This window comes from Mycteria americana, chromosome 6, assembly GCF_035582795.1.
Source record: "Mycteria americana isolate JAX WOST 10 ecotype Jacksonville Zoo and Gardens chromosome 6, USCA_MyAme_1.0, whole genome shotgun sequence".
NCBI lineage: Eukaryota > Metazoa > Chordata > Aves > Ciconiiformes > Ciconiidae > Mycteria > Mycteria americana.
The window spans coordinates 15321831-15338338 of record NC_134370.1 but is presented as its reverse complement, the minus strand read 5'-3'; the positions used below and the strand labels follow the sequence as shown (position 1 = coordinate 15338338).

Here is a 16508-nt window from a genome sequence, read left to right as displayed (position 1 = left end):
GACCTGTAACAATTTGATTTTGGGCTTTTAAGTCTTGGTTATTGTATACAGTAAGGAAGATTGCTTAATATTTGGATGAAAAACTTCCAGGAAAAAATGTGCTCTGGTGATGATTTTTTTTTTTTTTTTAAGCTTGTGTCCAAGGACTATTTCTTCAATAAAAGGTATCTTAAAAACAATATGCCTCTTGTCAGTACAGAGCTCAGCTGTACAGAGTTCTGCATTCCCACTGAGCATTTTTAGCAGTCCACAAATTGAAAAAGGTTGAAGATTATTGTTGCAGTCAATTTGGCAAATCATTTCCTTTGAGTTGTTACACTGCATAAATATTTTGCTGTCCTGCCAAGAGCTTTTGTTCTGCCAGACATGTCATCATCTCAATGAATAATAGATCTGAGTTCCTGATCACTTGTGGTCGTAAAAGAACTTGGTGTTCCTCTGAAGCTGGGTAGATTTAGAGTTCTTGGTCCCAGGACCTAGAACTAGTCTTGTTCTGTGGTCACACTGTGGTCACCACACTGATCTAGTCTTGTTCTAGATCAGAGGGTGGTATCCTTCCCTTGTACTGTGTGGCTGAACCTGTTATATGGTTGCTAATTTTCAGCCAGCAAGAAGGTGATGATATTGTGAAGTGGGACAGAGATCTGTAAAGTTTTTGTAAGAAAACTTTGAAATTTTACTGCTTCAGTTGTGCAATTGAATTTATTCATCCTCAGTCCCATTTGCTTTTCTGGGTATTTGATGCAACAGGAGTTACAGGGCAGGAGAGAAGACAGAGCTTAACATCAACAGGTTTTTGATAAGAAGGGAATCCAGTTGCCATGGAAGTAAGCAAGTGAGATGCCACCAGCCTTTAAAGATTGAGAGGAGGCAAATTCTGTTCCTGAGAGTAATTCATCTTCGTTTCTGGAAAGCCATCTGCCACTCCTGCTATACACAGCTATTGCGTGAGGCTTTCCACTAAGCTCTACGGACAGTGCCTACTCCAACCTTTCCCCACTCAGACCCCTCTCTTGGTTGCTTTGTCTGGTTGACTCCACCATGTTATGCAAAGTTGTAATCCTGAGACTCAGAGCTGGGTATGCTGTTATATCAGTAGCTTTATTGTATTTTGGAAAAAAACTTGAGCTATTTATTGTCTGGGTCATCCAAGGGTTCTTTTTATTGATGGTAATTGTTGTGAAACTGCTACAAAAGTACCTGGCCTTTATTGCTGAAAATTCTCCTTTTCATGAAAACCAGGATTCTGTACTTGTCAAGGAAGGCATTCAAGCAGGGGTATTTGGCTGCATGTTAAAACAGGCTCCTGTGACAGTTTTAAGTACTATAGTATAAGTGCTGTGAATGGAGACTCATGGTTTAGAATAGTGCTTGAACAGATGCGATGGGATTGAGAGTTGCTCACTTAAAAAAAGGGGGGGGGGGTATTCTTCATCCATTTTACTAATTCCCTTGGGCATGGAAAAAGTATTTAAATTTTATCTGTTAAAAAGAAGTCTCTCATTTTCTGCTTGTTTTGTTTCCCTCAGCTTAAACACTGAAACAGATTAGTCAATTTTACATTTCTCTTTTGGTTAAATGCAAGAAATGTGGTGTTTGGGACACCAAACCATGGAGGAGTAATTAGAGCATAAAATTCAAACCCCTCAGACTCATGCAAGTAAGTCTTATGAAGAACTTTTATCACCTTCATGTAGCTATCAAAGTATATTTCTTTTATACAGAAGGCGCATTACAGTGTGGAGCACTCTCACAACTGTAGCAGTTGTTGTAGTTATTTGAAATGTTTCCCCTAAAAGAGCTTTAAATGCCCAGGACCTTAGTGAAGCTGATGGTCTTTTGTTCCCCAGGAGATGGGCTTTAGGCCCCAAGAAGACCTCTTTGTGCCTCTCTTGTGGTTCATGACAGATTTTGCTGGAGTGGAGGAGAAAAAAAAAAGATGTCGACTAGATGTCTCTTCAGTGAGCGTCTTGGACTCATCTCCTAGTTTGTTTGTTTTCTTGTGTATTTCTTGTGTCAGAGAAGTTCTCAAGGGAATTTACCATTCAGCATTTCATACAGACATTATCATAAATCCAAGAGGTTTTCTTCTGCTTTGTCTACTTTATGGCAAAGCTTACTGGAACTTTAATTCATTTTTTTTTGTCGTGTGTGACTTCAGTTCCATGAACTAATATTAGTTATACAGTGAGGAGACATCTATATATAAACACAGAGTTTTGTATGTTTCCATATATACTTGTGTTTCTATATATATGCAAAATGCTTTCATAGGAATATTTAAAAATATTTGTCACATTTTGTCGTGTATTTTATGGTGGGAAAGTGTAATCGGAAAAAATGCATTTAGATCTTGTGGGACAGTAAGGTAAAATAGCTACTTGTGTGAACTGGATCTTTTTTTAGATGCAGGCGCTACAGAAATAGCCAAGTGATAGCCCCACTGTGAACTCAAAATGCATTTCCTTTTCGCCAGGGTTTGCTGGTCTGTTTGTCTAACCCTTGTAAGGACAGCGATGCAGCGCGCGTAGCTGGGCTCCCGGCTTTTGCAAGGCCTGGAAGGATGGGGACCTTCGGGTGTATTAACCTGGTGTGCATAAAGATGCAGAGCAGTAGATCATACATAGTCCATCTTATTTAGACTAAGTGTGTATTTGAGCTCTGCTCTGGAAATACATGGTATTTCAAGTAAATAAATTGTGCACAGTATAAAGTAGGGTTTTATAGAATCACTTTTATTCATGGCTTTCTAGCAGATTTGGGTTTTTTTCTTTACTTTGTCATGAAGAAATGACAACCTCTTTCCTGCAAGTGGAAATTACAGCAATATTTTGAAGTTTGTCTCCTGTCATTTGGAGGGCTGGCATAGGGTCTGCACTATTAACTGCTGGGGGGGGGATTTGTTGTCTTTTTTTTTTTTTTTTTGTCTGGTTGGTTTTGTTGGTTGGTTGGGGTTTTTTTTTTTTGTTTTGATTTTTGTCAGTTTGTTGTTTATTTTTTCCTTACTTGTCCTAGTCCTCCATAGCTTTGAAAGTCATTGAGTTAGAAAAGTCAGAAATACCATGTTTCTATAAGTTTCATGAAAACGCAGCGTGTGCGTAAGAGAGGAAACTTTTCCTGTTGCTCCCTCTAAGGTAGAGATGAGAGCTCAGCCCTGACCTGTTCTGTGAAGGCAGCATCACCTGGCCAGTAGCTGCATTTGTGGAGGGACCTTTGGAGGCAGAAGATGCAGGAAGAAGCCCAAGAGCATTGCGGACCCCCAAGAAAGGGTCTGGGGAAAGGTGCAGATGTGTTGCTATTGCAGTAGGAGATCAACAGGGGAAGGTAAGGGTATTACAGCGGGGAAAGGTACAAAATGTTAGACCCATCTGTTTAAAAAAAAACCAAACACCAAAACACCAAACACACCCCTCCTCCCCCCCATATATACATATACATATATCTCTCTCTCTCTCTCTGTGAATCTTTAGCTTTTCCAAACTCTCTCATGCCCCAGTCCTTGGATATTCTCCTGTGAACCACATAGTGACACACATCCGTTCTGCTATCGTTAATATGCTAGATAAATACTGTTGTTTATACTATAGATTTAAGGGCAAGTCCTCAGAGCCTAGTAGACTGGTTTTCTGGTTGGGTTCACGTTAATGTTTTTGTATGGGCATACCCAGAATATTTGGATTTACAAGTGGTCACGGAAAATAACAGTGAAATGTGTGTATGTATGTTGCGTTGACCTAGTTGCCCATGTCTTTTCTAGCAGAAGTTAGAGCTGGTTTACTTTAGTGTTTATGGGGATGTAGAAGAATTCAGCCTAATCATAGCTAAAAATAAACAAATGCAAGGCAGAAGTCACAACAATAGGACACCATTGCTCTGAGGCCATTTCCATGGTCAGAGGGTTTTAGGGATGCAGGGGTGCTGGTATTGTGCACTGTCCGAACGCTCTTAATGTGAACGCAGATTTGTGGGCAAAGCTGTATGGGTTGCTTGAGTTCTAATTCACCTTCTGCCCTCACAAGGGAAGCTAATTTGACCTGTGCCAGTGGGTTCAACCATGGTAATTGAGGTTGTTTCCCTAGCTAGTAGAGTTGTGCTTTACCGTAACTCTCATCAGAGTGTTGCAGAAGGAGTTGGGTACATCAGGTCAGTGGATCGTAGCCATACGGAGCAAATACGTTAAGATTCATTTTGGATGGGGCTAAAATAATGATAGAGGCTTCTGCAGAATACCAAAGAAAATGGGGTTGGCTCCACTACACCTTCCTTGAGCTAAACAGGCATATCATGAAAGAAATACCATCCTGGCAGAATTCCTGTTACGTCACTAAAATATCACATCTCTTCACTTTATTGTAAATATTTGACAAGAAGAATTTGAATAATATTGTAATGTAGGTGTGAGTCACATGTCATTCCCTGTCACCCACATCCAGCAGTTGGAAAGCTGTTGAGCTACCCTGATTTATGTGCCATCTTTGAAATAATTTTGGCCTGAATTTTAAAATAAAACAGTGAGCAGCCGTTCCACTAATTCTTTTTATTGTTGTCTTGCTTCTTCAAATGCCATGCTTAATGTCTCTGTCATTGGGTGAGGAAAATTGTGATAAATACTGTAGCAAAGTATTTTAGTAAAATTTGGGGACAGGTTCACCTGGAATAAATCAAGGAGTTGCTTAAAAAATAGTAAAGTAGACCTATGAAAGGCAGCTGTTGTTGGTTACTCATTATGGACTGTGGTCTCAGTTCCAAACTGATTTTCTTCACAATCTGGGTAGATCCTGTTGAACCTTAGTCTTCTGGAGTAAAAGAACTCTTCATCACAGCAAAACCAGTGGTGGCAAGTTCACAAATTCACAACCTCCTGCTTTAGATTCCTTTTCTCCTCTTCATTTTCTCTCCAGTGTCTTGTTGCTCAAGGGGCAAGGCTACCTCTTCACCTTGTCTCCAGTTCTCTCCAGTGGCTGTTGCTGAAGGAGCAAGGCTTTGGTGTTCCATCTGAGAGGTTTCCTTCTTCCTTCAAGAGCTCTGGGCAAACTCAGCCTACCAGAGGGCTGTGCAGGGTGGCCCAAAGAAACACCAATTAGATGGTTGTTCACAAACAGAAACTTTAAAAAGTTGCTTTATAAAGTCAGTAATTAAAAATATTCATAGTGTAATTGCCACAGAGATTGATCTTTGAAGTTTCCATTTCTAAAATCTGACCCAGTAATACCATTTTTGAGAAAATTAATCTTGCCTTGTGTGGATGGAAAGATGATGTTGTATTACTAGTTCACTTGAAAATCTTACATATATCAGTAATTGAAAACTCCTAGGAACAAAGCCAGTCATTCTACATTTGTTCTTCAATAATATTAAGAATGCATTCAAATATACCATCAGTATTGTCACTCTTTCAAACAAGTTTACTGTAATCTTTCCTTTTCCTGGAGATGCTGAGTCAGCATTTCAACTAGTTCTTTTGGCCTCTTTGCATGATAGGCTTTTAAAGTAACACGACATCAAGATAAAATCTACTTAAACCCTTAGCAAAATGCAAAATCATGGGGGTTTTCCCCTCTATACATTATTGTATTAGTATTAAAAAAAAATGCAGTTTGCAAGCAGTTAGGTATCTGCAGTGCCCAGTTCTGAAATGACAGGTGCTCTTCTGTCTGTTTGCTGTTGTGTCAGACAGTTTCAGCATGTCTTTGGGTGGTTTAAATGATATCCCCCCCCCCCCCCCCCCCCCCATTGATCTCTACATGTTTTCGATGAAGAGGCACGGGTCCAGGATTCAGCTCTGCTGTTAGCTAAAATTCACCAAAAGCAAAAGTGAAGATGCTGCTGGTGGCTTCAGAAGGTTGAAGTGGTCGCTCCAGTTGAGGTTCTCTGATCTGTGGCTTTGGGTCTGTCTTGACACTTCGGTGCATTTAGATGTGCCATACCTTTAGTCTTTGAAAGAGTCACTTTCCAGCCAGAGGATGTTCCCCCCTTCCCGTTGAATTTGCTGACAGTGTGAAACACAGTTCTGCAGCAGCCGTTCTTGCATCGTTACACCTCGTGGGACCTGACCCAAACAAAAAGCCAGTGGGAGAAGAAGGTTGTGTTTCTTGTGCCTTCAAATTGCTGCGGTATCCTTCATTTTCTGCTGAAGAGATTGCAGGTTGGTCTGTAATGGCAGTTACCCCAGCGCAGTCTGTGAACTGGTGCGCCCCGTGTTACGTTTTGGAGAAACAAATGTGGAGTGTCAGAGCGCAAGTGCTCACATGGCCCCGATCCTGCGCTCGTGCGAAGTCAAGGTCACTGGCGCTGGTTGTGTTTACAGGCCTGTTTATCCCGCGGCTTCGCTTGCTGTGAAAGCGCACGCACGTAAGTGGTTCTGGGGTTGTATAAATCATGCTGGGTGAAGGATGTTGTCACCAGTTTAGAAAGTTAACAGGGTAGCTTTTTGTTAAGCTTCCCCTGGCTCCTGCCTCAGTATAAATTCAAAAGCCTTGCGCTGAGCTTGAAAAATCTGATGGTGCCATCGACCAGCCAGGGTTTTGAGCTGCTGGAGTTGCAAACTGCATGTGATATAAATGGCCTGAAGTAAAACAGGTCATTAAAATAGAATATTAATGATCTAAGATGCTGGTAACAGAAGAACCCTTTTAAATGTATGTCCTAAATAGTGAGCTAAAAGTAAACTATAGGAGCTGATGATGGTAATAAAAAAAAAAAAGAGGCTATATCCAGCCCCCGGTTCCTTTTACAACCCACAGTCCCAAGATGCTGCTCTTCCTTTTCAGCTCATACGCTTTGCTCTCAGCACAGTTTAGGTCCTTATGTAAGCACGCTGGCCTCAGCTAACCTCCTCCTAATGTCCAAACATGTTTCTGTGTTGCCTTCTAGGACTTTACCTTTGTCGGATTTAAAATCTCATGGTGCAGATGCCAAAATCTAGAAGCTCCCCAAATTAAACTCAGTTTGTTCTAGGAATTGAGGGAGGCAGGATTAGAGGGAGGATAAGATCAGTAGGATTTTTGGCTGCGATGATACAGAACAAGGCTGTTGTTTCTGTTGTGTCGTGTTTTGGTTACCTGAACATCAAAGTCATTTGAGTTCATTGTTGTTTTGGGTCGACTTCTGTTTTTGTTGCTCATAAACATCTCTTGATGTTCTTGTTTTTATTTAGTGGATTAACTCTTGGTTAGCGGCAGCAGCCTGTTGGACAGGTGGAGCGATGGGGGAGACTAACCAGGTGACAGTTTCTCTCCTGCACCCTTACAAAGGACTCAAGAAATTGTCCCCCCTAGGGTAGGGGACAGGAAGGAAGGTGGGGTGGGCGCAAGTCATAGCAGCAATGCAAAGCTACAGAAGGAGACACTGAACAGGCCATGGCAGACGTTGGTCGCTGCTGTGGAGTCTCAGGCTGAAGTATACCTCTCTCAAAGGAGATCTGCCCGGATTCAGCAGCAGGCCAGCACCCAGACCCCACCGATGCCAGAATCCGGGACCTCTCCTCTCCATCTGCTCGCTGCTGGACTGAGGTCTGGGGAGGACCTGGAGCTTTTAGTTTAGCAAACCCAAGGTTTTGTGCTCCCTCTGCTGGCTGCATTTTTGCTGGCTGGTGCCTGCTCTTCATCCCTGAAGGAATGCTGAAATCAGTGGGGACAATCTTGAACAAACAGGGAAGTAGTAAAATTAGCATGGCTCCTTTTTAGGGTCCTTGAACACTAAGAAAAAATCCTTGTTGACCATGCTGTGGAGGTGCAAGTCAGTAAGGAGATGCATTTCTTACACTTCTTTCCAAAAGGTCATTACTTGCCTTGGGAAGTGGAGGCACAAGGGAAATCACATCAGCGACAGTCACACTTCAGTATCTTTTGAATCTAGTGTGGAAGACTTGAACCATGACCAAGAATGACTTCAGTATTCTGTTTGCTTGCCTTAAATTTTATCTGAATTTTTTGTTCTGTGTTAGTCCAAATAGTGATAGGTCTCTCTCCAGACTCAATATTTTCTCTTCTTGTTGCCACCCCTTCTCTCAACTTTAGTTTGCTGCACTCCCTGAAGTGCTTCCTTGATTTGTTTTTTAAACTTCCAGCCTGTTTCTCAATCTCAAGCCACCAGTGTCCTGATACCACAACCTTGTACTCAGGTTAGAGCCTGAGAGGGGTGTCAAAAAACACTTTGCTTTCGGGAGGGTTTTCTCTCTCAAGCGTTACATTTTCCATCTCTTCCTCTCCTACTTCAGATCCAGTGAACACTTCTCTAGGGCATTAACTTCCAGTTTTGGGAAGCAGCTTCTGTTTGTCCACTTACCAGGCTGAAATCAGATGTTCTGGCCAACACTGAGAGCAGCCCAGCTAGTGGTGTGCATTTTATACCCCCGTGGACCCTGGTTATTGTCAGTCTCAGCCATAGCCAGCCGAAATTCCCTACCAGATAAGGACTGCATGACTGGGAAGCATTGGCACACTGTCCATGGCAAGGGAATAATTACTAATGTACAAGGAGTTTCTGAAACTTTTCCTTGCCACTCTTCAGTTTCAGTCTTGCTGCCTGCCTACACCTGGTAATAGTCTTCCCTAAATGTTCTCACTTCTCCTGATTCTTCCCTAAGATTTCCACTTTCATAGCAGAGCTCTGAGTTGAAATGACCTTTTTCCTTACTCTCAAGTTACTTCTGGTTTGCAGCTAATTTCTTTTACTCATGGACCTATGGTGACTTCTCAGCTTCTCATCCAAGTTTGTTGCCAGGTTCAGTTCAGTTGCATGTAAAGCTGCAGCAGGTAGCAACTTTCTAGAGCTACGTTCTCACTCTTAGAAGCAGCAGCAAAATAAATTAAGTCTGACGGCGTGCTTCTCATGAAGGTCTAACCAGAACGGATTGAAGAGTAGGCAGCAGCAGTTGAGTTGGAGCGCCTACACCGAGTGATAGGCTGCTGGAGACGGAAAATGTTAGCTCATCGCTTCTCTTCCATCTGCCACAGGGCAGCAGAGAATTATTGAGTCCTTTCTAGGAGCTTCGTCCAGTCGAGTTTTCAAAGTTGCAAGTAACTGAGCTTCTGCCATTTCCCTTGGGAAAGTATTCCTTACAAATACAATTCACTGTCAGGAAGTCATTCTGAAACTCTCCCTAATTTTTCCTTTTTTTGGTGTCCTTCCACTAAAATGGGCTTTAACACAAAGAATCTATTTAAAGCGCTACTTTTTTATTTTCCTGTGAAGGCTGATGTGGTTTCTAGTTAATGTTTGTATGAGGCTGTAAGCTCTCTGGTTTAAAGGCGAAGAATCACCATATTCCCTGTGGTTGCGCTGATACTTTCACTCGTTTCCTTGAGGGTCTGGATGAGTTTTGTGTGGCTGTATTAAATGAATGTTAGTTATTGGGTTCCCTTCCCAAATATATATTAAAAAATTGTGTGTTTTGCTGCTGAAAAGAGCAGGATCTAAAAAGCCTAGTCTAAATCTAGATTATGTTTGTGCAGAAGTTTTGGGTTTCTCTTGATTCTGTGAACGGTGTTGCGTTGTGAACCCAAAGGCAGTGTATACCAGTTAGTGGTGGTGGGGGAGAAAGTAGCAGCCTGATTTCCCCATTGAAAATAATCAAAGTGCAAAAGCAAACAGCATGAATGCAAATTTCTGCTAATAGAAGAGAGATTTAATGTCCTTGAACTGTGCTGCAGAAAAGAAATTTAGGAAAACACTTGTTACCTAGGTATAATTGCTTGCAAGCCAGTGCTATTCTAGAGGGAGTTGGTTTTAATGGTTAAATTATACAACACATTTTAAAATTGATTGTTTTGCATAATGTATTGTTGAACCTGTGAATCTCACTGTCAGACCAAATTGTTTACCTTTGTAGAAATCAGTCAAAACCAAAATAGTCACATAAGAATAAACTGGGAGATTTTTCAGAAGCACAGATGGTTAGTTAGCAAATTCAAGGGCAGCTAAACACCTCCTGGGATTTTTCTCCATGTCATTGCAGGCATATTAAACAGGTTATAGCTTAATGTTCCAGGGCACTCACCAACAGCAAATGGACTCAGATTACTGGTTTTAACAAAAATGGACTAGCCTGATTCTGGTTTTACGACAAAATGACTTAACAGGAATCTTCTGTTTGATAAATGTCTACCATAGCTTTGATTTAGCACTGATTTTTTTTGTTAATAAAAGCTAACTGAGGGCCTTTAGTGAGATCTGCTTCTTGCGTGGGGGAAATAACATACGAATCTTCCCAGTTACTAAGTTCATAAACCTCCTTCTGCAGAAATAGAGGCATCTCTAGTTGCTTACTTGTGATAGAAGCTTACACGATTCACATATAGGTTGTTGCTCACTACTCACCCCTGAGTTACACCTCTGCTGTTGGACCACTTACTTCCTGAGATCCCTCTTTTGCTTTAAAGCTATGCCAGCAGTATTATAATTTTCTGCAGCATAGTCCGGCTAGTAGTGTCATTTTGCTTTTACTTTTGGTCACGTACGAGGCCATATTGTGGCATTCCAGGTCAGTAAAATTTACTTGCTGTCTTTACATATCATCCTTATGTACTGAAAATCTTGCAGTTTTTCTAGGTTCCTAAGCAGAAAATCAGGAACAAAAAGTTAGAAATTAAGTTTGGGCTGGGATTTCAGTCAGGCCTCCCTTCAAAGTCTCTTAGAACCACAGGATAATTTAGGAAGAGACTTCTGGAGGTCATCTGGTCCAACCCCCTCTTCAGAGCAGGCTACCTTCTGAAGTTGGCTCAGGTCACTGAGTTTTGAATACCTCCAAAGATGGAGATTTCACAGCCCCTCTGGGCCTCTGTTCCAGTGTTTGACCACCCTCATGAGGAACAAGTTTTCCTTATTGAAGGAGAGTTTCCATTTTTGAAACTTGTGTTCATTGCCTCTTGTCCCATCAGTATCTAGCTCCAAGAAGAATCTAGTTCTGTCTTCTCTGTAGCCTACTATGAGGTATGTAAAGACTTTTAAGACTCCTCTTTTAGCCTTTTCTTTGCAAGACTGAACAAATGCAGCTCTCTCTGATTTTCCTTGTGCATCATGGGCTCCATCCCTGGACCATCTTAGCATCCATCCACTGGAATTGCTTCAGTTTGTCAATGTCTGTCTTGTACTGGAGAACTGCAAACTGGGCACCAGTACTCCAGGTGCAGTCTCTCAAGTGCCAAAGAGAGGGAATAATCCCTTCCCTTGACCTGCTAGTTGCATATGTACTAATGTCATCAGTATGCAGTTAGCTTTCATTGCTGCAATGACACACTGCTGACTCGTGTAGCTTGCCCACCAGGACCACGGAGTCCTTTTCTGCAGACCTAGCCAGTCAGTCCCCAGTACCAATGCATGGGGGTTATTTTGTACCAGGTTCATGACTTTGCACTTGCATTTATTGAACTTCATAACGTTCCTGTCAGCCCATTTCTTCCACCTGTGTGTCTGTGTGGAAGTGGCATGTGAGAGTGGGGTGGGTACAGCTCTATTCGTATGGCAAAACTCTTCATGTAGACAAGACCCTCTGTACTGACCAGAGCAGATGTCGAACTTGGTCGGATGTTTTCATCTCTAGTTTGAACTGCATGGCAAGATTCTCGACGACCTTGCTCTAAATGTATAAATGCCTCAGTTAAGATCAAAGGGTGAACATTTTCTTTCCATATCTTTTTCAAGGAATGGTCAAGGTACTGTAAGAGAATCAGTATTTCAGGCATTTCTTCCAGTGCTGTTCTGCATGGTCAGTCAATCACATGGACTCCTAGGAGCTCATTCTAGGTTCACTGACTCATGCAGATTTCACTAAGCATCTTCATGTTTCTTAATTAGCTTAATAAATTAATCAGAAGTTGTGGTACAGAGCAAAATCCAAGCTGAGTGGCAAGATTTTGAGCAATGGAATGAGAGTGGATTTTCTTTTAACAAAACTCCTTGGTCCTTTAGTTGCCCGTGAATGTTACCGAGATATTAGCATTTGTCACAACTTGTGTCTCAAGCCATGTACACGTATAAGCTCCATAGGCTCTTGCTGATGTTACTGACCGTCACTGTAGATGGGGAAGGCTGAGGCAGAAAGCAAGCACTGCCTGCCTATGGCCACAGAGGAGTTGTGGGTCAGAGCCCTGCCCACAGCTCTCTCCTGGTGCTGCTTATTACACATCACTCCGGTCATTTCTGCCTTTATCATCAGATCTGGCAGTGCTGCAGAGCTGCCTGCTTGCTAAATCTCATTTTATCAACACTTAAAACAAGTGATTAAAGAAAGATTAATGTCATAGATGTAGTGTGGTTAGCGACCATGGCCAGAAAATCAGTGAAGTACAGAAATTATTTATATCATTTCCATGCATGCTTGCTCTCTCTGTTTAATTTGTGTTCTGCTCTCAAAGCCCTAGGAATACTATCGACAGTCCAGGTTTCCTTACCTGGAGGTTTACTTTATTCAGCTCCTTGTTGGATACGTATTGTATGTCCTTAGCAGTGGAAAATACAGTTGAAACCTCTCTTTCTCAGTTGCATAAAACGGTATGACAAATACCAGTGGCCTGATAAAGTCTTTGAATAAAGCTGTAGCCAATTTCTATTTAAAATACTCAGAGGAGTCATTATTTTACTCAAAGGCCACTTTTAAAGTTGGGCACATGCTGCGTTGTGCTCTTTTATGATGTATAAAGAAGTCTTTGCACTGCTCTGGCTTTTCCTTTAGCCTTTTCTGCCTTGATTACTTCCATACGTGGAGGGTATTTTGCAATCATCTATGCAACAGTCTGAGAGGGCAGCCAGTCCGGGAATGCATCTTCATGACACCTCCATCATCAGCACCAATGCTTGTTCTACTGTGTGATGACTTCTGGCAAATTGTTCGATCTGGATCAAAATTAACTTGCAAAGACCCAAGAAATGTAAATTTTGGTTCTGGTCTGTCTCATCAAGTAACTGCATGAGCATTGGAGCCAATGCAGAGGAAGGAGATGACTTTGGGAGCAAAAGGCAGCCTTTTAGAGGCAGCCCAATTAGATTGGCTTAAATTCATCTGACCCCAGCAAAGTGATGGGTTCATGAAAGTCAGGAACAGGAAAACTTGACAGTCAAGAGGGAAGAAGGGTTAGTGTCAGCCTGCGTTTGGATAATTTATCTATTTTCAACATATAAACTCTCTGCAACATATAGTTTTAATAATGACGGTAGAGCTGAACATTGATGCTACCCACCAGAAAGTCCAATGACATTTGAAACTATGACAAGTTTCAATGGTCCCGATATTTTGGGTGATAAATAAAACCCCTAAAAATCGGAGATCATGGCAGAGCCAGAAAAAATGTCTCTAGCCTACTTTTTCATTGTAGAAAGTGCAAAATGTCCGATACCCATCCATAACTAATTCCTTATCAGCTCACTTTCCATAAGAGAGCAGTAGCTGGTACAGATTTTGGTCACTTGTCTCACATTAGGTACTGTTGGTCAGATCAGAGCGCTGCGGCTGCTAAAATGGGGAGACCATAACATATTTTAGTGATCCTAAGTTCTTGGTGGCGACCACCTCAATGGAAAGGGCATGTAACTGGTTTTGTGGCTGAAAGTCGTGCACAACTTCCCACGGTATTACAGCCCCTCAGGTCCTTCCCCAATCCATTTCCATAAATCTCTCCCATTGCTTGGAGATGTGTCCAGGACTCCAGTGTTAGAAAGACTGTCCTTTTCAAAATGTAAAATTTTATCACCTAGTTCAGCTTTATCATAGGCAGTACAGAAGTGGAGGAGAAGGCTGTAATTTGGTGATTCTGATCAAAGCTGAAACACTGAGTTGATAGCATTTTTTGTTGTTTTTTTTTTATTTTACCCACTTGTACAGATCTGAGCACTCTTACCACATACTAATGTGTGAGAATGGTGATCCTTGGGAATTAGCATCTGAATGAGCATGGGCAAATGAGCTGCTCTGGTCTGTGATAGAAATGGCTCTTGAAAGTGTTATGCCTTTTGACTGGAAAGCAAATATACTAATATCTGAGCAGGCGCTGGGAAATAAATTACAATATTTGGTTTGTCCGTCTGACTTTTTTTGTGCCACAGTTCTTCTTGAACATCGTTACACTGAAAGGATATAATTGGAGTAATATATTACAGGGGGACAGCAGTGATAATAGTACTTAAATCTTTCATGTTTTTATGAAGTCATCTTTTTTTTTTTTTAAATGCTGTTCATTGAGCAGTAAAAAGAGCTGGAAGTCTTGCAAGGAATGCAAAGAAATAAAACCTGGCACAGTTAAAGACTTTCAGTACAATATGAATGTTGATCCTTTAAAATCACAAATCATCTTTCTATTAATTCACTGTAGAATAAGGTCTCCTCAAGATAAGACTCAGCAGTGCTGTGGAGTTGGTATTTAAAGTATGTCCATCTGCATCTAAACGAGTAGCTCCAAGACAATCAGATTATGCAGTAGTTACTTTGGTGAGAATATCGCCTAAGTGGAATGGAAACTTCATTTTGAGTCTAATATTAGACCCTGCTTTGGAAAATTCCTTTTAAATGATCACAAGCTGGGAATAGCAAAAGAATTTAACTTTCGACAGACAGCATTCACCAAGAATTTGTTTTTAACTGCTTATGTTGGGTCCCTGGGAAAGCAGATGTGAAAAACTTACCAAAGTGAATTGACTTGACCTGATGCAATGTTTATATCAGTAGTTGATAAGTTTTCCTCCCTCGTCTAATTTGTTCGGGATATTTTCATTCTTTAAGCATGAGTAAGTCTGGGGTGGAATAGTTTGAATGCTTGTTAGTCTAATAATCTGAATGTTAAAACATGCAGACATTATTGCCTATAAAGGGGTCTAAGCAAAGTTGAACTATTTTGGTTATCTTCCATGGATGGGGATAAGTACCGTTTTTGAGACTAGCAAAGAAGAATGTGAGACAATGTTGCTTACCTCCTGATAGTTCAGAAAGCATATTGATATCTCTGTATTTATACTTCAAAATGCCACTTGTATGTGGTGAACCCTTTGAACACACGTTACTTTAAATGCAGCTTTACAAAGGACCAGCTTTCAATGGCGGCTAGGGAGAATGGCAACCAAGGATATCAAAGCGGATTCGAAGGGTCATGATATTATTATTCCTGTGGCAGAAAGGACTTTAGGAATCATAGAATACACTGTGAATGATGCACAGCTCAGGGACCTTTAGAGCCACTAGTATATCTCGTCTTAGCTTTTCTCTTTGTTCGTCAGACACTGTCGCTTTGATTATTTTAATTAATTAATTAATTCCTAAAAAAGTCGTTGTCGTTACACCCCCCCCCCCCCCCCAAATGGAGCATGTCTAAATAAATTATTTTTGAGGGAGGGAGAAGAAAAAGAGAAACTCATGGACTGGGCTGACCTCTTCTCCCCAGCTCTGCCCTGTCCATGTGCTTCTGTGGTTTGGCCATTGTTAGTGTTGTTTCCAAGCTTGCGGAGAACATCCACGGGAGCTCACTGCAAAGGAGAGCTCCAGCCTGGCCTTCCTCTGCCAATGCGTGAGACAAGAAGTGGAACAACCATCAACAAGATAATATGTTGAATTCAATGCCAGGATGACAGTTTCACTGGGAAAGACATTAGAAGGGGAACACTGATCCCTTTAGCTGTTCTCCTTCAGTGCATTAGGTAGATTTATGTGACCCAGGAATGCATTTCTCAGACAGAAATCAGATTATGATTTTAAGCATCTGTTAAACTTTGCCTCTTTCTTCCTGAAGCCTGACACCAACCTTTTTGTCTTTTTATTTGTACCTGTGTGTCTATAATTCTGCTATAATTTCTGATCTTTCCGGAATTTCTAAAATGTCTAAATTGCTGATCTGTCTCCTTGCAGGCAAGTCTCACCTGGCTATAGTACAAAGAGTAAACAATGAAGGAGAAGGGGATCCTTTTTATGAAGTCCTGGGAATTGTCACTTTAGAAGATGTGATTGAAGAGATCATCAAGTCTGAAATTCTGGATGAAACAGATCTATACAGTGAGTAGAAATATTTGCACTTTGTGTATAGACGAGAGGGAAGACTCCATCCAGGAGCAGTTGTGTTTAATAGCTGTGTTTTGAGAGATGTTAAGTTGCTGATTTAAAATCTCAATGGTCAAATGACCTGCAGATCCCTCAGATGGTCAAAGCATTTTTTGTTTTTGTAGCATGGGCACCTCACCCCTTTATACTGTATTAATTCAGAAACAGGACATGCTTCTTTATTTGACCCTTCCATCAAGAAGGTTTACACCTGCAACAATTTGGTCTCTCCTGCTAGCTGTTCTCCACCAGAGTGGCCTTGTTAAACTTTTTTGTTACAGTCCCACATTTTCCCCTAACCTCTCTCCGCCTCAAGGGCCTGTAGTCCATGTACTACCATACTTTAGCAAGAAGGCAGGCAAATACCATGCCTCAAGGAAGGGGAATGGAGTCTCTTCAGAGTCTCTCTCTCTCACTCATTCAGAAAACCTGAGAATGGAAAGTCGTCTTCAGGGCTGAAAACCAGCATATCCTAAATGACTCCTCTTTT

General features: G+C 41.4%; 1 protein-coding gene across 4 annotated transcripts in view; it reads left to right on the top strand.

Annotated features, from left to right (window-relative positions):
- Nucleotides 1-16508, top strand: part of CNNM2 (cyclin and CBS domain divalent metal cation transport mediator 2) — a 127164-nt gene that overhangs the window by 82775 nt on the left and 27881 nt on the right. For all 4 annotated transcript variants that reach the window (XR_012776138.1, XM_075504632.1, XM_075504631.1 and 1 more), the window contains exon 2: nt 15830-15973. Coding sequence is in view for 3 of the 4 variants with exons in the window: in XM_075504632.1 (XP_075360747.1) it covers nt 15830-15973 (144 nt within the window). In the remaining variant the exon portion in view is untranslated. The remainder of the gene's footprint in view (nt 1-15829; nt 15974-16508) is intronic.